The sequence below is a fragment of the Urocitellus parryii genome, chromosome 9, assembly GCF_045843805.1.
Source record: "Urocitellus parryii isolate mUroPar1 chromosome 9, mUroPar1.hap1, whole genome shotgun sequence".
Lineage (NCBI taxonomy): Eukaryota > Metazoa > Chordata > Mammalia > Rodentia > Sciuridae > Urocitellus > Urocitellus parryii.
Genome location: NC_135539.1, coordinates 54,921,677 through 54,945,289, shown reverse-complemented (window position 1 = coordinate 54,945,289; position 23,613 = coordinate 54,921,677). Strand labels below are relative to the sequence as shown.

Below are 23,613 nucleotides of genomic sequence, written 5' to 3'. Positions count from 1 at the left end.
CAGCTTAGACAAATTAGCAGTACCCTCTTTCAAAAATTTTTAAACGATGGGAGGGGATCTGAGGGATAGCTCAGTGGTAGAACATTTGCCTGGCGTGCTCAACACCCTGGTTTCAAGTTCAATCCCCAGCAATGGGAAACAAATAAGCAAATTAAAAAAAAAAAAAAGAAAGAAAGTAGACAGAAATAAAAGTCTGAAGACCCAGATGCAACAACCATTAATTACAGAACAGACCTACAGCCTGGTGCAACAGGACAGTGGTCAGCATAACAGGTAGGTGAGTGGCAGTCAGAGGCAACAGGACTATTTTTGTGTGAAGACATTAGTTATGCTGCAAATCCAGAAAAGTACAGGGGATTAGCTCTGCCACAGGGCTCTGTAAACATGCACTTACCTAAATAAGATATGCAGGCAAGGCATGAATCACAGTTTTCTGTTTTGGAGGACCACTGTATGTTGCCCCTGAAACACAATAGGCAAGAAACTTCTAGAAGGTCATATCCCATTCACCTCCCTATCGCCCTAATGGCTGTCAGGCAGCAGGTCCTCATGGTTTCCTAGGCTCTGGAAAAGGACAGACTTTGGTCCCTCCTCACTCTGCATCAAGTCAAGCTCCAGAAAATAAACCCCACTTGCTACACTAGCTGGGGCTCCTCAGTAGCAGAGTATCCCATAACTCATGCAGTCATCACCTTCTCATTTCAGTACTACCCTATCTGGTGTGCTCAACAGGGATTACAGAAAGCTGGTATCTTTGCCCTGTTCTTCTGTGTGTGATAAGTAACCATTCAAATCTGAAAGTTGTGTCTTTCTTCAAGCCTTCCCTTGATTTGTCTTTGGTATGAGCCTGAGAAGTAGTAGTCCAAAATCACATCAAATTCTTAAGACTGATTACAGCTACTAATCAAATGATAATCTTTTCTCTGTGTGTGGTACTAGAGATTGAACACAGGGGTCTTGCACATACCCAGAAATTCTTCTACCACTGAACTACATTCCCAGCACCCATCCACTCTCTCTCCATTTTTTCTTTTAGCAAGACCCATAGCAAGACCCAACTTGCTAAATTGCCCAAGCTGGCCTTGAACTACTAATCCTCCTGCCTCAGACTCCTAAGTAGCTGAAATTATGGACATGTATCACCATGTCCAGCTTTAAGTGGTGATCTTTACATGTAACCAGGTTAAGGAAGACTTTCAATTTCATTTGAAATGTTCTTATTGCAATACAGTCTTGTTTTCCTCCACTAAATCCCACCATCCCTTTGAGCAAATATATGTTCTCTTCTACTTTCCTTTGTTATTCTTTCTAGCTACAGAACAATGCTTTATGCACTTGAAGTACTCAATAAATGTTGACCATTTCTCACATGATTTTGTCTCTGAGCTGCAAATAAATATGCTGCTGCTTTTTGACTTCACAAAAACAGTAAGCAAAACCATGTAGGTTTTAAAAAATAAATATGCCAGGTGTGATAGCACAAATCTATAATCCCAGAAACTCAGGGAGCTAAGACAGAAGGATCTCAAGGCCCTTCTAGGCAATTTAAAAGACCCTTTCTCAAAATAAGACAGGGCTGGGGATGTAGCTCAGTGATAAAGCATTTATGGAGTCAATCTCCAGTATTGCAAAAATAAATATTTAGAAAGCCTTGCTTAAGGTCACATTTTCAGGCACCAAGATTGACTTTATGTTACTATGATGTTGTATAAACGGAAAATATTGCATCCATATGTCTTAGTGGGGGGGGGGGCATTTTTTTTCCTAAACCAAGAGAGAAAGAATTTCTAAAGAGCAAATATCCTCCCAGAAACTAAGGAAGTACTCAAGGAAAAGATAGGAACAGCTTGAAGAGAAAATAATATAAAGAGGCTTTCACCAACCAAATTTGGGACAATCTGAGCCGTAATAAGATAGAAAGAACAGATTACAACTTGTTGAAGGCAGTAAGAATCCATAAATCCATACTAACGAATATATAAGCTATGAGAAGAAACAGCTCTTCCTTACTATCAAATGCCTACTAAAAAATATGGAACAGGCTGTTATCAAAGTGAACATTTGATAAGAAGTAGACATAGTTACATAGTCTCAAAATCCCCACAAGTTATTTTCTAATTACAAAGGAAAACACAGCAACACCACATTGAAGACATTAGCAGATATTACATCTTAACCACATGATTCAAAATAAACATCAGCAGTGCAGGATTAAACAAGGAGCATGCATCTCTTGATATAATGCATCTCTACTGTAATATTCCTGATAAAATGCATAATTAGAATTGAATCAAGAGGAAACATTACACAAATCCAAATTGAGGGATATTTTACAAAATAACTGGCCTGTGCTCTTTGAAAATGCCAAGGTCAAGAAACAAACACGAAGAAAAGTTAGATGCTAAGTGAATGTAGTACCTCTTTTCATTCAACTTTTACTGAGTACCTACTATTAGTCAGGTACAATTCTAGGTAATGGGAATATCATGATAGGCAAGACAAACATAGTCCCTACTGTGATTAAGTTTATAATCAGAGTGCGGTGACCAAGGAATACACAAGAAATAGGCAAAAATAATAATAAGATAATGCCAGACTATCGTAAACACTGCATTAAAAAAGAAAAAGTAATAAGAATGATGAGACTGGAGCAAAGGCTTCTGGATCACATTTTAGGGAAAGACCCCTAAGTAGATGGCATAGGATGCCCAGGAGCCAGTCAGGTAATGATCTCTCAGAAGAGAGTGCATAATAGAAGGAATAATATGTGCATACCCAGAGAAAAGGTCAGATGTGTTAGCTTGAGAAAGGATCTCAAGAAGGCCCTAGAGACTGAGTCACTATATGAGAAAGGTTTACCTGGCAGGCAGCAGCTGGCAAACACCAATGACTGGGAACCCTGGGAAGGAGTTTGTGTAGTGCTCTAAACACAACTGGAGCCAGTGGGGATTATAAACAGGGCAGTGACAAGGTCATCTCCACATTCTTTAAGGAAAGAGACAGAATTATAAGAACAGATTAAAGAGAACAGCTCAAGAAGCAATTAACAAGAAGCCAGGGAAACTTGTTGCATCTTTGCAAAGATCCCTGTGACTTCAGTATACACAGTCTTTTTCGCTCTACCTGGTTCTAACAGTGAACAGCAACATTACTGCCAAAACAAAATCCACAATAGTGGAATACAAGGTAAATAATATGTGACTGGGTTAAATAGTGGGAATGGATTTTTCCCAAAAACTACTGCCCAGCAAACTTTGCTGAAGCATTCTTCTGGTCTCCACATCTATCTTCCCTAACGCCACCTTCCCTGCTTTCTCCAACAACATACACTATCAGCTTCCCTAACACAGGAGCCTGCAGATTGTCTAACAGGACTTTCCATTGTTTGGTAATTCCCAGAGACCACTATGCCAGTTTCACTTTTTAAAACTTGATTTTAACAAAACAAGATATTAAAAATGTACAAGTCTGAACCAGGGATACAGCTCAGTGGTAGAGCGCTTGCCTAGTATGTGTGTAGGTTCTATCCCCAGTACTGAAGGAAAAAAAAAAAGAAAAAAGATGTACAAACTTAAGTATTTCCCACATACTAACCTGTGTTCATCAATGCTATTAGTGGACTGCTCGAATCAAATTCCAAGGAACAAAACCATACAATCTGTGAACTGTCTTTACAAATAGGTTTCACAAAATTAATCTAATTTATCTACAAAGCAAAAAGAAATATACCTATACACCTTTAAGGAAAGGGTCTTGGTTTCTATCTTTATAATAAAAAAATTCTTGCAGCTAAATCAGAGTACGCATCATTTTTAAATGAAAATAAACCAGCATGCAAAAAGACAATGAAAATCCTTTCTACATCTCTATAATTCATTGAAGACAATTAAAACCAAAAGAAAAAAATCTATGAAGACACAAAATGGGCAGTTTTAGAACAGAAATGCTTATTTTATTTCAAGTTATAAAAAATCTAAGATGGGAAAGCTGACAGATGTTCACAACTTAAAAACATTTTTTAAAATGTGAATAAAGATGGAATTTATACAAGACAACTTGAGAAAGAAAAATAGTAACTTTAATAACCAATATGGTTTCCAGCTTAAGATAACAAAAGTCTCAGAGACTCAACCCCCGCGCATTGGGCATTAAATCCAGGGTCTCATGCATGCTAGGCAAGCACTCTAACACTAAGCCACATCCCCATCCCTCACAGACATTTTTTTTTAATTTCTTAATACAGATAACCTTGTTTTTCATCTTATCTCTACTATACTTTGCAATTCCTTAGGAAAAATAAAATATGGTTTTAAAAATAAATACATGAGAAAATCATTACAAATGATTTCTTCTCTGAAGTCTACTTCTACAGATCATTCATCAACCTCCTCCCCCTCATCCATTCTCCACAACAAACAAAAAGTAAAGTTCCTGTACTCCCAGGCATACCCTTGACCTCATCTTCCACCCTGTCCACATCCAATTGGACACCTTTCACAGAGGAGCCATCCCATTAACTGGGCTGTCAACTCAATCCTCTCTACTGGGTCACAGGGATTCCAGTCAATTTTTGAGGTCCTAGAACTAACGATGTTGGGAGCCATTTCCACCATGTATAGGCAAAGAAAACTATTTGATAAAGAATTACAAAAAGGTAAGCTCAAGACACAGAAAAAGATAAAACCAACTAAAACTGATAAGAGAATTTAAAATTAAGATACTAAAAAGGAGATAGCTGCCTCAGTTTCTACAGGCTGTCCAACTCCCTTCTCCAACTCCTAATGAGACTCAGGCTTCCTGCCCTTGGTCTCCATAGAAATTCCTCATACATAACTCCTCCTCTCTCCGCTCCCCACCTGTGTGCTCAAGTCAGTTTTAGTGAGCTTCTATTACATATGACCAACAGAATCTTAATTAGTGCTTTTCATAGGCAGCCTTCAAGATGGCCTCCAATGCATCTCCTGGTATTCACACTCTATAGATAATACCATCCCCCTTGAAGTGTGGCCTGGACTTTAGTGATTTGACTCTAACAAAGAGCAGTGGTGGAAGGTCAATTCTGGGCTTATAAGACTTCCCTCACTGGGGCAGGGAGGCAGGTGTCTTGTTCTCTCTTGAATCACATGGCCTGGTTGAAGCCTTGTTGTTTGCTGGTCTATGAAAGGCCAATGAGGGGAGGGGGAAAAAAATGATGTCTCCAGTCAAGAGTCACTGTGCACATGGTACCCACAACAGCCATGTAAGTAAGCTTGAAAGCAAGCACAATCACCCCTGCTTGAGTTTTAAGATGATTACCACCCCAGCTGACAGCTCAAAAGACAGCATTCTCAAAAGACACCAGAGCCAGAGGCTCCCAAGTAAGCTGTGCCTGGAGTCCTGACCCACAGAAACTAAGAGATAATTAATATTGTTTTAGGCTACTAAGTGTTGGGGTGATTTGTTACACAGCCTATAACTTCTCTAAAACATAGTTCTTCCTAGGATTAACATCACATATAACATTAATATGGGCCAGTTCTTCTTGAAGATATTTCACCATGCTATAGAAATCAGTTTAAAAAGAGGTGGAGCCTATTACAGTAAGAGCTCTGATTCCAATGTCAGGAGACTTGCTCTCAGACCAGAGCTGCCAATGAATTAGATGGGTGATGCTGAGGAACAACTCTTCTTAGCAGCTCAGTTGTCTTAACTGTAAAATGGGGGTTTCTACGTTCCTTGAGGTATGAACATTCTATGATTCTAAGAAAACTCACAAAAATAATGCTTTTTACAATTCTAAAGACATCAATTCTATGTTCCATACTACAACTTTGATCAGTTTCCAGAATCCAGAATATATGGGAAATTAAAAGAAAATCCATCATGAAATCTACTCTCCAACAAATAATCTTAATGGTTATATCATTAAATAAGTCTAATTCACTGCAAAACAACATGTTTGGGAACTAAGCCACTAAACAAATTTAATAAAGCCATGCATGGGTGTGCCAACCTGTAGTTCCTGCTAGTCAGGAGTCTGAAAAAGGAGGTTAACGTGACCCTAGGAGTTGGAGACCAGGCTGGGCAACATACTGAGACCCCCATCTCAGAAAAGAAGGAAAAAATCTTTCGGAAGCAAATATCCCCCTGGTGGCACTTACATGCCTCTTCCCCACCCACTTTTTTGACCTCGTGCATCATGCTGTCTTACAAATTTTCATTGAACACATTCCTTCATCACCCAGGGACAGGTAGGTAGTCACTCTGGCATCCTTCACCTCTGTACATAGTACTGTAATCATTTATTTGCATATGTGTCTCCCCTGGTAAACCATTAGGTCCTGAAGGACAAGGCGCAAATAATACTAATTTTTATGTTCCCAGCACCCAGCAGGGAGCCTGGAATTTAGTACTTGTACTAAACAATTTGTTGACTTACAAAAGAACTGAACCTGGGGGCATCAAATTCTGATATTTCTAAATAGTGTCCCCTTCCTCAGGGTTCACATATCTGTGGACCACCTACATTGGCCTTGGCTCTAAGCCTAGTCATCACAGGCAATGGTATCCTCTCTCAGCAACACATACCTACTGAACTCTATTTCCAACAACTTCTCTGTGATTGAGGAGAATATAATCTAGAAACACTTCCACATGAGAAATGTAACCACTCGGTAGAAATGATAGTTTAAAAGGAAAGGAAATCTACTAACTTCTTAGCTTGTCTAGTTCCTTAAAGTACTAGCATTTTGCTTATGTAACTTCTTTATAGGAAGACATCCAAACGAAAAAACTATCACCGTTTTTGAACTCTGACAAAAAAATTTAAATACAGCTTTGCAATCAGTTTTTCAGCCACAGCTAGCCCACACAATGACCTCAACATCAGCATTAATCTCATTAAAAAAAAAGTAATGAGACACATACTCTGGATAAAAATTTAAATGGAATAAAACAAGTAAACTGAAGGCCAAAACATCATACATCAATAATCTTAAAAGAAGAAGCAAACAAAACAATATAGCTGACTTAGATCTATTCTCAGCTAAACAGCTAACAGAATCACAACATTGTATACAAGAATGGCTCCTTAGATGTTTAGCTTGAAGACATTCATCAAGAGGAGCACTGATTAACATTATTAAGAAAATGTTATCTCATACTCCCTTACATATAATAACCTAATGATTAACTAATTACCTGTTCAACTTCTGCTAACATTGTTCCAATGGTTTTATGCATTGAAATTTTTTGAATGTTCCATAATCATAATTTTCCCTATTTCCAGAGTATAGCTCTGGTCTCCCCACAAACTACTAAGCACCACTGTGATGGTACTATATAATGTTCTGCTACATTTTCATTTTGTGCACTTTCCAGATTATTTGCATCTGAAAAAACAGATGAAAGAACTAAAAAACACATTTAAACTTGGAATCAGGCTTGTACTGGGTTTATTTAAATGTCAGATCCACTCTAAAAACAATATTCCAGGTCATTTTGGAATAAAAAGAGGACAGAAAATAACCAAGGTGAGGCTGCTTCTGCAGGAGTAACTCTCTGAACAAGAAGTTGTTCATTGTCATGACTCCAAATAAGCTACTAACTGATTCTACCCACATGGAAAATTGCCCTAGAAGTCACAATGCCAATCACTTGGTTACCCCCTCTTTCTTGCAGGTGTTTTTAATCCAAGTGCCTAAGGCCAAGCCACCCAGTTTCCTCTGTGCTCTGTAACAGGCATGTTGAAAACCACCTTTTTAATGACTCATTGTGCTTCCATAATGATAACTTTCCTAACAAATGTTTTGTGCTACATAGACAAAGCATGAATTGATAACACACTTTCAAACCTCAGCCCTTGGAAAACATCTCCAACTTCAAAAATCGTTTCCAATTGTATAATTTATAAAACGTTCACTTTTAAGGAACTGACATTTTTGTTGAATATTCTTGGAGGCAATACATAATTGTCAAGAATACTATGCTACCACATTTTTCAGAGCTCCTTTGACCTCGGCAAGCTGCAAATCCAGATTTGAATTTCTAGATCTCAATCTCCAGAAATCCATATTAGCATTTCCTCAACTCAGCAGCAATGTGCTTAAAGAAACTAACTCTTGAAATTGTTTAAATAGACTCATCTCTATTTTTTTTCCTTAAGATGCAACAGAGAATAACACTAGGGCTGTCCAGCCCCTCCCACAAAGTTTTCTACTAAAGATGTCCTTAAACACCAGATCTCTGAATCAAAAACATCAGTTCTATTCACCACCAGTCTCAGGAGGCCAGTTTACCGCACTGCAGTTGAAGAGACTTTGAAAGGTACACAAAAATATAAAATTGCACTGAGCCCTTGAATCAAGTCAAAGATACTACCAGAAAATGTAGTCAGATCAGAGTTTCACAGACTTCTCAGTCATTCCTTCTCTATGTTCCTCATCAGAACAGATTCTCAAAAGGAAAATCATTGCTGAGTACTACTAAAAAAAAAAAAAACAACTAGCTAATTTTAAAACTGAAATGAAAAATAAAACTGCAGGCTTAAAGAAGAAAAATATACCACTCTTTCACTATGATATACTGCACCAAAAGTGGGGGATGAGAGGTATAAGAGAACTTAAGTGAGTTATGAATCTCAGTAAAGAAATTCATAATTTGCATGTACAAAGAATACTACCCCATCATTCACTGTCAGAACTGCAAGGCAATGTATTTTCTTTGAATATTGATGTTGGTTCTAATGAGTTGAAATAAACAATGCAATCCTTTATAGAATTGAAGTAGGCATCATTTCCATCAAAATCAGAAATTACTGGTGCCCTGAAAAAGTGCAACCCAGAGTCTGTGAAGTCCTCCCTGAGACCTTGAATATGTGAGAGTGACAAACGCAAAGAAGAACCATTAGGAAGTCACTCTACTGAAGTAGTTTCTTCACCTTGAATCCTAGAGCTTGTCACTCATTCTCAAAAGGATTAGAGGAGTTTATCCCCACCAGGGAAATTTTTTATTGTCTCGACTGAGGTTGGGGCTATAAGTGGGAAGTTGCTAAACATCCTCCAGTGGACAAGTCAGCCCCAAACAACCAAAAAAAAAAAAGAACTCACCAAAAAAAGTCAATAGAGCTGAGGTTGAGAAACCCTGCTATAGCTTCATCATCATACTCCTGCTTTACTGAAAGTGACCCTGAATTTCACAAGAAGAATCTATACTCAGCAAATAGACTTTTACATGTGAATATGACTAATCAAGACAGAAATCCACTTAAAAAATTACTTTCAGGAATAGAACACTAAAATGTGTATAGCCAATTTACAGAGAATCTTCCTCCAGCGGACATCCATGTTGTACTTTAACACATTCCAAACCACGATAAAATTAAAATAAAAGCCAGAAATAAATGACATGTGGAAAAGCACATATTCAGTACCTTTACTATCAACCTTCCACATCCAAAGTGAAGGCACAGATACAGTATGAGGACACAGGAGACTGGCTGGAAGAATAAGGTTGCATTAAACCATCCTGCACCAATGAACAGACCAAAGACTGTATTCTACAAGCTGCTTTACCAAGCTCATTCACCTACACGTACTCTTTTCTCTGATTCTCACTTTGGTCAACCTTCTCCTTTTTGCAAACCCCTCCATTCTTTCCTTTTATTCCTGTCATTATGCTGTCCTATAATATTCTGGACACAAGAATAAGTTTCATTCTCAAAACACTCAGTTTACACTCCAACAAATGTTCCTCTCAGAAAATTTAGGAAAGAAAAGAAAATTTTTGTTCCAATAGCCGATTTCCTGGTTTCATGTCGGAGGTTCCCAGGAACCTGCAAGACTATCTAACTGACTCTGAAAATTGTCACCATGCTTGCTATCCAGCTCAAGTCATTCTTGGCAAACAAACCTCACCAAGAATAAAAGCACCACCCCACTACTGACCACCTACTTCCACCCTCTGGGGGCTTTGTGGGTTTCCCCAGTTGTGTCATGTTTTACATTTGGGTCATCCCTGACTCATCTCATCCCAGGAATGCCATCACATCTCCTCATACTCTTTGTCCACATCTTCTATTTCCAACATCCAGAGCCTGCCTGGTTTCATGAAATGAATTACCCAGTATTATTTTCCTGCCTCAGAAGAGAACTCTACAAACAGCCAACTGTACTTGCAGAGTACACAGGGTGCTTAAGATATGTAGCCTGTCAGACACAATCTTCCACAGAAGCCAAGAATATGTGAAGAAAGAACATGTTCCTGTCCCCTGGATTTATGCCCATATGGTAAATGCCCAAGGTCATCTCCCCCCAACACCTCCCAGGTACTGAGGACTGAACCAAGGTGGCAGCTTTGCCATCAAGCTACATCAACAGACCTTTTTGTTTTGAGATAGGATCTTGCTAAATTGCCAAGGCTGGCCTTGAATTTGTGATCCTCCAGCCTCAGAATCCCAAATATCTGGGATTACAGGCCTAAACTGACACCAGCCATGCCCAAGGCACCCTTTTCTGAATATAGTCATCCTTTGGTTTCTAAGAAGGTTTGGTTCCAGGATCCCCAGGGATACTAAAATCCAAGATGTTCAAGTCCTTTATATAAAATGGCATATTATTTGCATATAACCTACACTCATCCTCCTGTACACTCTAAATCACTTATAGGTTATTTACAATACATACTACAATCTAAATAGTTGTTTCACTATACTGGTTGGGGAATAATGACACAAAACAAGTCTGTACATGTTCATTACAGACACAATTTTTTTTTATATAAATTTTTTTTAATTTATTTATTTATTAATTTTTGGCGGACACAACATCTTTGTTGGTATGTGGTGCTGAGGATCGAACCCGGGCCGCACGCATGCCAGGTGAGCGCGCTACCGCTTGAGCCACATCCTCAGCCCCCAGACACAATTTTTAAACCCACAGATATGGAGGTTAACGTACCAACTTTGTTAGGCTTCCGCCAGACTTCCTACCACAAAAAAGAAATGAAAAATTAGACATCAAACTAATCTCGTAGAAAAATGAAAGAGTCAAACACATGCTAAAATTAAAGTGAATAAGCAACTTGTAGCTCTTCAATAACAAAACTGGCTTTCAGAACACTGAAGGCAAACTCTTGATATTACATAAACCATTTACTAACACTTTTCAAACAAAAGAGCAACAAGCACTATACATTCAAAAACGGTCATCATTTACACATGCCTTGAGAAAAAAAATGCCGTGGAAAAATAAGGTCTTCCCACAGATATAAATTGACAAAAGTAATGTTGTAAGTGAAAATAATTCTTAAGTGAATTTGTGAATTTGAAATTTTTGAAACTATATTAAAACATAGACATCATCACGACTTCTTTCTCATCCTGAACTTTGGAAAGGGACACAGACTGGGAATAACAAAACCTGCACCTTTAAGAATCACACATAGTCTATATTCACATATAAAAACCTATTATAAATGGGCTGGGGTTGTGGCTCAATGGTAGAGCACTCACCAAGAATGTTCAAGGTGCTAGGTTTGATCCTTAGCACCAATAAAAATAAATAGATAAATAAAATAAAGGTATTGTGTCCAACTAAAAAAAAAAAAAAAACTTTTTTTAAAAAACCTATTATAAGAACCAAAGAATCAGCATGGAGGCACATTCCTGTAATCCCAGCTTGTGAAGCTGAAGCAGAAGGATGGCAAATTCCAAGCCAGCCTGGGCAACTTAGTGAGACCCTATCTCAAAATAAAAATTTTTAAATGACTGCAGATGTAGTTCAGAGGCAGAATGCTCCTAGGTTCAATCCCCAGTATCACTAGTGCGGAGGGGAGAAAGAAAGAAAAAAAAATAATAACTACCACCACAGATAATTTAAAGGATAACTGTGATTATGCTTACTGAAATAGCATAATCCTGAAAGTCAATTAAAATCCTGAACTCCTAGGCTGGGATTGTGGCTCAGCGGTAGAGCGCTCACCTAGCACGGGTGGGACACAGGTTCGATTCTCAGCACCACATCAAAAAAGAATAAAGGCATTGTGTTGTGTCCATCGACAAAAAAAAAAAAAAAAAAAGATATTTTCTTTCTCTCTCTCTCTCTCTCTCTCTCTCTCTCTCTCTCTCTCTCTCTCCCCTCTCGCAAAAAAAAAAAAAAAAAATCCTGAACTCCTATAATAATTAATGGGCAAAATACTAAATTTGGAGTGCAATCTTTTCTTGAAAGGCAAAAAAAACAGGATCTCTTACTCTACTCATCAATGCACTGATTCTAGATTAATGGTAAATTTTGAAAGGAGTTTACCAATTATAAATAAGAATTTTTTTAATGATTTTTCTTTTCCCTTTTTGCCCACCAAGAACAGAAGCATTCATCCAAAGTAAAACACTTGCTTTTAAAAATGTTTTAAGCTCGACACTCATGGCTGTGCCACATATGTCTATGATACACATGAACTCCCATGCAGAGTATTTCCTATTCATCCTTCAGAGTCAGAGGTCTATAATCAGAGATATCTAAAACAGAAGTGACTTGCATTTCACCACCCAATTAAGACTGCTACAAGGCTTACAAAGCAAACTGGCACAGATGTAATTGTAGTTGCTAACAATTATCTTTAGTGTACCCCAGCTGTATTTCTCTCAGTACCAGGAGCCAGCTGTCATGTCTTAAAGACGCTGTTACATCTCTGCTGAACATGACACTCAAGTCTATCACATCCAATGAAGCCCCACTACACATCTTGACAAAGGAACAAAGATCGCAAAATAATTACCCAGGAATTAAAATTATATATCCTAGGTAACAAGTCTAAAAGCAATGAAACCTGGTTCGAAATCTCTTTTTCTCAGGAATGAAAATCAAACCCAGAACCTCACATGTTAGTCAACTACTCTACAACTAAACTATATCATCAGAGCAAAAATCTTTCTTCTTTTTTTTTTTTTTTTGGGGGGGGGTAACCAGGGCTTGAACCCAGGGGCACTTAACCACTGAGCCACATCCCCATCCCTTTTCTGTATTTTATTTAGAGACAGGATCTCACTGAGTTGCTCAGGGCCTCACTAAATTGTTGAGGCTGGACCCAAACTCACAATCCTCCAGCCTCAGACTCCCAAACTCCCAAACTCCCAAACATGCTGGGATTACAGGCATGTGCCACTGCACCCAGTTAGCAGAAATCATTTTTAACCACAGTAATAAATTCATGGAAGACTAGACACTTAGCCTAGAGACATTAGCATTGACCAAACATTTCAGAACTCCCTTTATAGAATTTCTTCAAACCAATTATTAACCATACTTTTTACAAAACTTTTAATTCTTTACAAAGTCAAAACAAATGTATAGCATGTCAAAATTGTGTGAAAGGTGAAAAAAAAAAGATTATAAGATTTTCCAATTCTGTATTTAAAAAGCAACCTCACTAAGAGACTTTTCAGGCAAAATCTTGCTGAATGCAGGGATATACCAATATGAGCATTGTCAGAGTGCTAATACTCAATTTTAGCTTCAGCGAGACCCCCTTTCTCCAAGAAAGCAGAGAGCAAAAGAAGTCCCTAGAAGAAGTAAGGGAACCACAGCAACAGCTATAAATGGCTTAAGTAGCTAAAAAAGGGAAAGAAAAGTTGAGTTAGATGTCTTGTGTGTGGTCTCTTCAACTGTGGATCTAAGACAAATAGACTGTTTCATAAAAGAAATTAACACAGATTGGCCCTGCTCAAGACTATGCTTATTTTTTTCAGTCCATCAGCTCCCCTTTATTGAAAGTAATATTTTAACAAAATTTACATTTAAATTATGTGCAATACTATGTATAATATTGTGTGATATTTTATTATTGTTATTAATATTGTTATTTATTATTACATACACATAATAATAAAATATTACACACATAAGGTAGAATTATGCACAGCTCTAAATCCCATTCTTTGAAGACTTTTCTTTAAAAAAAAAATTTCAGGACTAGGGATGTGGCTCAATGGTAGAGTGCTTGAGTAGCATGCAGGAAACCCTGGATTCAACTCCCAGCACTGGGAAATAAAGGAAAAAAGCAAGCTCCAGCTTCACCTTCCATCTAAGGGTGCATGCCGACATTCCTAGGAATGTGGCTCTTTTGATAGTCAATAAACTGCCCAGATATGCTTCCTCATCCCCAAGAGCCAGGAAAAAGCTTTCTCACATACTCATCACTGTGTGGTATCACATTTTGACTTTGGAAATGTACAACTCAGAAGAGGAGTAAGTGCTAGAAAGAAAGGTATTTCTATTCCAAATTATACAGCCAGTAAGATTCTCATTCAAAGGTTATACAGCTCTATATAACCTCACCCTTCCCAGCTTTAACAAGCTTTATGCTTCAGTACTGCCTTCAATGCCACGCTGATGTCTTTGTTAAGATAGGTCCCTTGGGCTCCTAGCTTCTCTGGGTATGGATATTTCAAAACAATTGGTTGTAGATCTTGGTACATACTTCACAAAATACAAAAAAAATAATAATAATAACACAAGAAAGTCAGTATAGATGCCATGTTCATAATGACATGCATTCATCTAGTTTTTCTGGTTTATTAAGCATTTTTGGCCTCATTTTGATTCTTGCATACCACTTTAGGATGTAAGGCAAGGCAGTTAAGCACATTTGTTAAGCAGAAGAGAGTGAGGCTCATCAGGATGGAGGTACAATTAAAAGAGGAGCCCCAGGGGCTGGGATTGTGGCTCAGCAGTAGAGCGCTTGCCTAGCACAGGCAAGACCAGGGTTCCATCCTCAGCACCACATAAAAATAAAGGCATTGTGTTGTGTCCATCTACACCTAAAAAAAAAAAAAAAAAAAAAAAAAGAGGAGCCCCATCTGGAATGCCAGTCTTCCAATTATTAGGCTCTTGCCCTTTGCCTACAGCCACACTTTATGGAGCTGTGTGCATGCACTATAAACCCCCTGAAGAGACTCCTCTCTGAATTTACCCTCCTTGGGCCTCTTCTCTGCTCCTCAGGAACAACAGAATAGAATAATGTTGGGTCTCAGAACACCGAGAAGAAATGGTCTCCTCACCAAGACCCTTAGCAATAAAATCTTCAACATGTCAAGATGATAAATGCTTCAGGGAAAGTGAACTCTAGCCTTTCTTCCAGCTACTAGCTGGAAATGATACTGAAAGTACTAGGGGGGTTTACATCAACTAATAATGCTGTGGACTGATCCTTCTTACCTAAATGTTGAAAAATGAAAGGAATCATACTTTGAAGTATGACAAGTATTGAAGCCAGATTTAAAATTAGGTAGTCAGTGTACTTAGGTAAACCCCAACATCCATCTATTTAAGATGATAGAGACAGTTTTGTAGAAGAGGGTAAGAAAATCTATCAATCCATAAAATTATAGAATCACCACTCCTCTCAAAAATTAGGAAGAAAAGTAAAAATCCTAACCACAAAGTATAGCTAGCCAAAAGCAAATTTGCTGTGATGGGATCCTCTTAAAGCTATAAGAGGGCCACACACCCGGAGGTTTGGATTCTAGACATGGATCCATTCCTAGTTGGCTGTCACAAGTCAGCTGAGGCATAGAGCTTTCACACAAGATGGCAGATTAACTGCTACTAACAAATTGTAGAACCCTGAACAAATTTCTTAATCTTAATCTCTTAAGGCTCAATTTCTGTTGCAAAATGGGGAGAATAATATTAAGAATAAAAAAAGATAATATAGGTCAAGTAATTAGTTCTTGACTCAGAATTAACCCACCACAAATTCAACTCATGATCTATGTGACCTAAGCAAGAGACTGCTACACCTCTCTGAGACTCAGTTTTACTATCTGAATGAGGGTGTAGAGCAAATGACTCCCTGTTTCTAAATTAAAGAGAAAAATAAGTAAATGGAAACAGAGAGGTCATGGAATCATCACCAATGTCATGAAGAACAACTCCCTGAGCAAATTTTTAAAACATATGTCTATACACTGCTAGTATGTAATGAGTCCTAAATCTCCTCTCACATCTTGTATCCAGTGAGGCTAATATCCTTCAATGAAAATCCATAGGTATGGTTTTACCCACCAGGACTAGTTTTAAGACAAGACTCAACAAAAAGAACACTGAAAACATGAGATTAATACAGATATTCAAAAAACCAAGAGCAATGTTTAAGCTAATACTATAAGAGACACTTAAAATTGTTCCTTCAATGTCCTACCCTTATGGGCTGGGGCTGAGGCTCAGCGGTAGAGTGCTCGCCTAGCACATGAAAGGCACTGGGTTTGATCCTCAGCACCACATAAAATAAAGGTATTGTGTCCAACTACAAATATATATGTATATAAAAATGTCCTAAACTTATAAAAGCAAATGTACTTTTTCCAACTGTCTTTCCAATTCTTAGAATGAGTCCCTTAGGTTTCCAGCTTCCCTATAAAAGATAAAGTACCATTTTACTATATATTCTGCAATACTTCATATTAAATACTAGAAAAGCAACATGAGGATAAGGCTATGTTGATAATTGCATATGTTCATCTACTGGTTTTGGTTAAGAATCTGAGCCTCACTTTGTCCTAAAAGACAAAATAAGAATACTATAGCTAAAGTCATTCACTGGAAGAGACAAGGGAAAAAAAAAAAACCAACATTTCACATTATTAAACATATTCCCGTTAGCCATGCTTTCCTGTCAGTTATGGTTTGGATTTGGGTTTGGGGGGTAGGAAGAAGTCATTAAAACCTTTCTTAAGTTTCATTTTCAGAGCTTTACCCTCTCTGCTACCTCTCAGGTTAAAATCGAAACAAAACCAAAAAGTTTGATATCTACCCTAGTTTCATTATTAAAGTCCTGTTCACTACCACTTCCCCACCCACCATTTCTCCCTCACCTAATAAACGTACATGATGTTGTGCTGACTCAGATATCACTAGTTCATTCAAGTAATCAGGCATTTTGTAGTCATTTGGATTATACCAGTGAACAACAACAACAAAAATACTATTGGAACTTCCATTCTAATCGGTGAGAAAAGCTGTTATTATACATGCACATACTTAACAGTTATATCATAAGCTGATACAGTAAATCAGAAAACAGTAGTGTGGAAAATGCATAGTAGGATTGCTGTGGGGTGGCAGGAGGGACGTTAAGTGAAGTAACTCAGATAGCCTTGCTAAAAAGTGAGACTTGAACCAAGACTGAAGGCAATGAGGACTTTAGCTAAGAGTAAACACAGTGAACAGTCCAGTCAGAAGAATAGTGCAAAGGCCCAGAATGGGTGGAGTGTCTGGTATGTTCAAGAACAGTGCAGAAAAGGTTGAGCCAGGCATGGTGGCACATGCCTGCAATCTAGTGGCTTGGGAGGCTGAGGCAGGAGGATCGCAAATTCAAAACCAGCCTCAACAACTTTATGAGGTGAGACACTGTTTCTAAAACATGAAAAGGGCTGGAGATGTGGCTCAGTGGCTAAGTGCCCTGGGTTTCAATCCCTAGTCCAAAAAAAAAAAAAAAAAAAAAAAAAAGATGTACAAAAGAAGGCTAGTATGGCTGGATTGAGCCAGCAAGTAAGTAAAGAGGGCAGGAAGATCACACAGGGCATATATACTTGGTGTATATTAAGAAGTCGCTGAAACTTTTTTTAAGTTGTAGATGGACCCAATACCTTTCTTTATATGTATGTGGTGCTGAGAATCAAACCCAGTGCCTCACACATGTGAAGCAAGTGCTCCACCACTGAGCTACAAAGTCACTGAAATTTTTTGGACAGAGTAATGGTATGTCTGAGTTTCAATTAAATCTCAAACTCAAAGGCTGATATGGTAAGAGCAGACTGCAGAGGGCAAGGGTACAAACAGGGATTCTAGGGAGACTGCCAGAATTGAACACAACCTAGATCTGGAGAGGTTTTAAGAAGCAATCAGATTCTAGATATATTCTGAAGGCAGAGAGTCATGCTTTCCTAACAGATTGGATCTGGGAATGAGGCAGAAATTCAGTTGTCAAGGATGGCAGGCAAGGTATAAAAGGTTGCAGTTGCCTTCAATCACTTCAAAGCAAAACCCCAAAAAGACACTATGGCACAGATGTTCCAGTAATCCTGATTTATTTGACCTCATCACATTTTAAAGTCTCTTTTATTCATGCCTCATGTCCTCCCATCTAATCATGGAAGTCTAGACTGAATAACTGTTGCAGACAAATAATTATTTTTTTTCTTTAAGAAACCATGGGTAAACCAGGTACACAGGTACATGTCTATAATCCCAGCAGCTCGTGAGGCTGAGGCAGGAGGATTCCAAATTCAAAGATAGCCTCAGCCACTTAGTGAGGCCCTAAGCAACTTAGTGAGATGCTGGTATCACATACCTGTAATCCCAGGAGGCTGAGGGAGGAGGAACCCAAATACAAGGCCAGCCTCAGCAACTAACCAACTTAGTCTCAAATAAAATATGGAAAAGGGCTGGGAATATTGCCTAGTAGTTAAGGTCCCTGGATTCAATCCCTGGTACTATCAGAAAAAAAAAAGAAAGAAAGAAAAAGAAACTATGGGTATAAATACATTGACAAGAAACACCCTATCCCAAAAGACAACCCCAGGCTAGACAGTGTATAACAGCTGGTCAAGCAACACTTGCCATTTCTCAGCTATGTGACTTTGGGCAACTCATTTCTGCTCTCCATGCCTCATTTCTTTGTCTTACAATAATAATATTACCCATAGGGTAATTGTGAACTCCTGAACAGAAGCCAAGCACTTAAGAGCAGCATCCAGAACAGAGAATAAAATGCATGCATATTCCAGTTATTAATGTCACTGTTGAGTTATCATCTTGTTTCTAAAACTCTGCATGACTTTATAAAAAATAACAGCTGGGAAACAGATGAGTCTAATAAAATTTCATAAACAAATAACCTAACACTAACATATTCTGAGTACAAAGACTCAGCATTATCACAGAACTCTACCTACCCAAACAGTCACTGAAATTCTATGGGACACATATCACTCCTTTTTGTGTCTGGGGGTGAGGTGAGGAAAACAGATTATGTGTTGTATCTCTGTGATTTAAAGAAACTGAACTATCATAGAAGACCCATAAACTCTGAACTTTTCAATACTGGTAGATGCTTGAGATGTTTTCCAGAATATAAGATACTTGAGCACTTCAGAGTTTTTTGTTTTTCTTTTGTTTTTGTTTGTCTGGGGGGGGGGTTGTTTGGTACTGGAGATTGAATGCAGTTCCTTATGCATGCTTGGCAAGTGCTCCACCTCTGAGCTATATCCCTAGTCCCACTTCAGTTTTTTATTATACTGGAATTGAGAATTTTTGAGATGTAGTTTACAATGTTAACTAGTAATATAACAGTCAATAAAAACAGTCATCCCTCAATATCTGCAGAACACTGGTTCCAGAACCCCAGCAGGAAACAAAATTACTTAAGCCCCTTATATAAAAGGCCTAATATTTGCATATAACCTACACACATCTTCCCATTTACCTTTAATCATCCCTATAATACTGAATACAATATCCGTACTATGCAAATAGTCTCAATTCAGGGAATAATGAAAAATTCAGGAAATAATGAAAAAGTTAATATGTATTCAGTACAGACACAAAATTTTTTGGACTATTTCATCTGCAGTTGGATGAACCCACAATTATGCAACCTAATGATACAGGGGGCCAACTGGAACTCAGAAACTCCAATACAAATCGACAAATACAGGTATATGTTGACATTAGTATACATACATATATAAATTACTTAACCTAAACAAATCTGTCCTCTTCTCCCAGTCTCTGACATCACAAGAACTTCTACTAAAATACCTCTGAATAGCAGATAAAACTTCCAATCAATGATTCTCAAGCCCAGATGCATCTTAGAATTTCTTGGAGAGCTTTAAATAAACATATTAATACTAAAGTCCAGCCCTAGATTTCTGGTCAAATGAAAACCAATGCTGAAAAAACTAAAAAGTAATAAAATCTATGTTGAAAATGCCAGTCAGATAAGTCCTGGAGTAGTATCTGAATCTGAGAGACAGAACATTATTTAAATGGTAACTTAAAATTGGAGTTTAAACTAGCATCATCAAATGAACCAGTATTAGCTCACAAGATGAAATGATACTACAAACCTAATTAGAAACTATCTTAACCTGCCCTTTGCACTCTCAAACAATCCCAAATCTGTAAAACAACAGTTGGTAGCTATAATCCCAGGAGGCTGAGGAAGGAAGAACCCAAATACAAAGCCAGCCCCAGCAACTAACCAACTTAGAGAGACCCTCAAAATAAAAAAATAAAGAGGACTAGGGATATATCTCAGTGGTAAAAGCACCCTGGTTTCTATCCCCACTACTACCACCCCCCCAAAAAAAGTTGTAATCTTCCAAAATTTCTCTAAAAATATGCTGAATGACTGAAACTTAGATTTCTTTCAAATGAAAAAACACATCATAGTACTGCATTGTCCACTGGCAAAATCCTTCTAGCATAGTGCCAAATAGCTGGTTACAGTTACATGCTACACTCACACACACCCCTTCATTGCTATAGTCCATATTAATAATATGCAGCTTAGCTCTTAGAAATGTGAAAACTTTTGTTTTCATTTTTCTTTTTTTTAAATCTACTGTTTAAAACAAGGTATCCATCAAATATTAGTGCACAACATAAAGAAAAAAATATTTCCAAATGTTGTTGCCTGTCCACATTGTGCAGGACTAGTTAACAACTTCCTATAATAAACTCATTCATTCCCTGTTTCCTTTAAAATATAATACTGAAACTTTATTAAATGTTAGACGTTTATTAAATGCTTGGGGCTATAGCAGTTCTGGCCTTGATATCCTTCTAGATGCTTTACCGCATATAAATGCCAAAATAAAGAATGCTGTTAGTTCAAAGACATCTAAAGAATAAGCTAAGGTAATGGACAGCTAAAGTAACAACAATAAAAAGGACATGGAACTAGAATTTACTAACAACCTATTATAAACCAAATGTTGTATTATTAGTCTATGTATGGTACTTATCTAATAAACTTGCCATCCTAAGATGAAATTACCACTTAAAAGAAATTATCAGAAGCCAAACAGTGAGAAAATTCTTTCTTTCTTAGTAATTTAAACATGGCTTTCCACATTACAGAGAATGTCCCATCTAATCAACTAGAAAGAATTAAAAGAGTTTTGTCAATTCATTCACAAGAAACTTTTTCAGGTTAATCCAACTAGATTTTAACTGTAAGAGGACTTGAGGGTTAAAAAAAAAAGAAAAATCAAGTTTTCATAAAAATATCTAATTTCAAATATTTTAAAGTTGAAAACTATGTAAACTGTATTTTATGTAGCTATTCATAGACCACAGAGCTTCCTGATAAAACAGTACTAACAAGGATACTGCACAACCATAAGATAAATATTATCAGACTCAGTAATGAGTCTTTTAACTTTTTTTTTTCCTCTGACACAAATTCTAGGCCAAAGCAAACATTACCCAGATGAATCAAATTCATAGGACTGTAACTCAAATCTACGCAAAAACTAGGAGACTTAACCCAAAGCCTTACGACAATCTTCTTAAAAGCATTTCGGGTAAGGTTATTTGACTGCAACCATACTCCTGTCATACTTTTTTTCCCCTGAATATAGATATAATTTTTTTTCTTGCAATGTTTTCATTTTTAACGGCATTAGGGATAGGGGACAGCCCAGTGGAGTCAACTGAAAAGTGACAGGGATACCGACTCGGACAACTGAGGTCCATAATTTCAAAATGGAAATTCACTTCTCAGTTTTGCCAAGGCTCATCTATATTCCTTCCCTTTTCAAAAAACACACTTCTACCCCGTGGCGCCTAACTTGGCCTCAGGCTACATTCTGTCAGTGCTTGGAACCCCCCGGCTCTCAGCCGCCGCCCTGGACGCTCAGGTCCGGACAAGGACGTAGTTCATGTCACCTCGCGACCTGCACACAAGCATTCCCCACGCTCGGCCCCGCGAGGACTCAGAGCCACGGCTCGCAAAGTTTCCCTGGCCGCTCACTAGGGAAAGCTTGGGGGCAGCTCGGAGGCTGCGGGAACTGAACGCCCGGTGGCGCGGACCAAGAGCCAGACAAGCACCGTTGACAGAGACCGGCTGAGAGCCGAAGCAGCCCGGACGCGCGGACGCGGGTTGTGCAGCTGAGCGCGGAGGCACAGCGGGTGGGGTGCGGGGCTGCGGAAGGGGGCTCCGCGGGGCCGCCGCCCGCGCTCACCGTCGATGTTCTCCCGGTCGCTGATGTGCTGCAGGTTGCAGCCCGTGTCCTCACGGCTCAGGTCCGTGTCGGGCCGGTAGGACTCCAGCCGGGAGTGGGCATTCCTCCGGAGCTTGGGGCTGGACGACACGCAGCACGAGGTAGTGTTCCCCATCTTCGGCTGCCCCCCGATTCCTGCTGCTTTCGCCTTCTTCCCGGTCCCCCGTGCGGGGCGCGGGGGCGTGGAGGGAGGCCCGCCCGCCGCCGCCGCGGGAGGGGGCGGAAGCCGCGGCCGGCCGCCGGGTTAGCAGCGGCGGCGGCGGCGGGGCCTCGCCATGGGCGGCGGCGGCGACGAGCGGACGGCGGCAGCGACGAGCGGACGGCGGCAGCGACGAGCGGGCGGCGGCACCGGCTCTCCTCGGCCTCAGTGCGCGCCCGCCCGAGCCTGGCCGGCCTGTCCGCGGCGGAGGAGCGCTCAGGTCCGCGCGCGACTGCGGCCGCGGTGCGGAGCTCACCCCGCCGCGGCCATGGCGGGCGGCGCCGCGCAGGCCGCCTCCACCCCCCGAGCTTCGCTGTCGGCGCCCGGTGCCCCAGCGGCAGCGGCGGCCTCGGCAAGCGGTTCCGGTTCAGGCCAGGGACACGCGGGTGCGCGCCAGGCAGCCGGGAGGACGTGGGCGCGGCCCTCCGCTGGCGCGGCTAGGTACGGTGCGGTGCGGCTGGAGGATGCTCGCGCCCGCCCCCGCCGGCGCGCCCGCCCCCGCCGCAGCCCCCGCCCCGCCCCGCAGCCCCTGCCCCGCCCCGTCGCCGCCTCTTCCCTCTGCCCTGGAAGCAGATCCGCAGCTTAGGGAGGTGCAGAGTCGCCCCGCGGCCTGGGCCTTAAGCGACTACCGGGAGTCGCAGGCTAGGGCGACGGGAACTCGGCCTCTGGAAATGCGTCCTCCTCTGCTGGTCTCGCTTCCTCCACGTCCCCCGGGTCGCCGGCATAAGAGGAGTGTCTGGCGGCCCCAAGGCTGGCCGGTTCCAGGACCCTGGGGAATATGCGGAGAGGTCAGAATCCGCGAGAGCACCGCAGAGGGACACGGTTCATTGTGGGGGACACTAGCACTGCCCCAAGAGCGCTGGGGCTGCTCCAGCCTCTCGGGAACGGCAGAAGCAGAAGCTTTTATTATTACCAATATTATTAAAAGCGTTTAAAGAAGTTAAGCCTTAATGGAAATTAGGCTCTTCTGTTTAGACCTTTTTTCTGAGGACATGATAAAGTGATCTTGTTTTAAATCCCAAAATAAATCTTGGGGACCCAAGAGCTATTTTAATGAAGAATTAGGCCCAAAGTTGAGTTCCTAGCGGTTCATTAGACAAGTTAATACATCTCGTCGACCCTTGTTTTTACTTTTTAAATGCCGTCG

The 23,613-nt window shown here is 39.9% G+C and overlaps 1 protein-coding gene across 2 annotated transcripts in view; it reads right to left on the bottom strand.

The window, feature by feature from the left end:
* Window positions 1-22,509, bottom strand: part of Ccny (cyclin Y) — a 216,903-nt gene extending 194,394 nt beyond the window's left edge. The window contains exon 1 of one of the 2 annotated variants that reach the window (XM_026409085.2): window positions 22,229-22,509. In XM_026409085.2, the coding sequence (XP_026264870.1) occupies window positions 22,229-22,382 (154 nt within the window). In that variant the 5' untranslated portion in view covers window positions 22,383-22,509. The remainder of the gene's footprint in view (window positions 1-22,228) is intronic. The other variant, XM_026409086.2, reaches the window with a different exon arrangement.
* Between the last annotated feature and the right edge of the window lie 1,104 nt (window positions 22,510-23,613).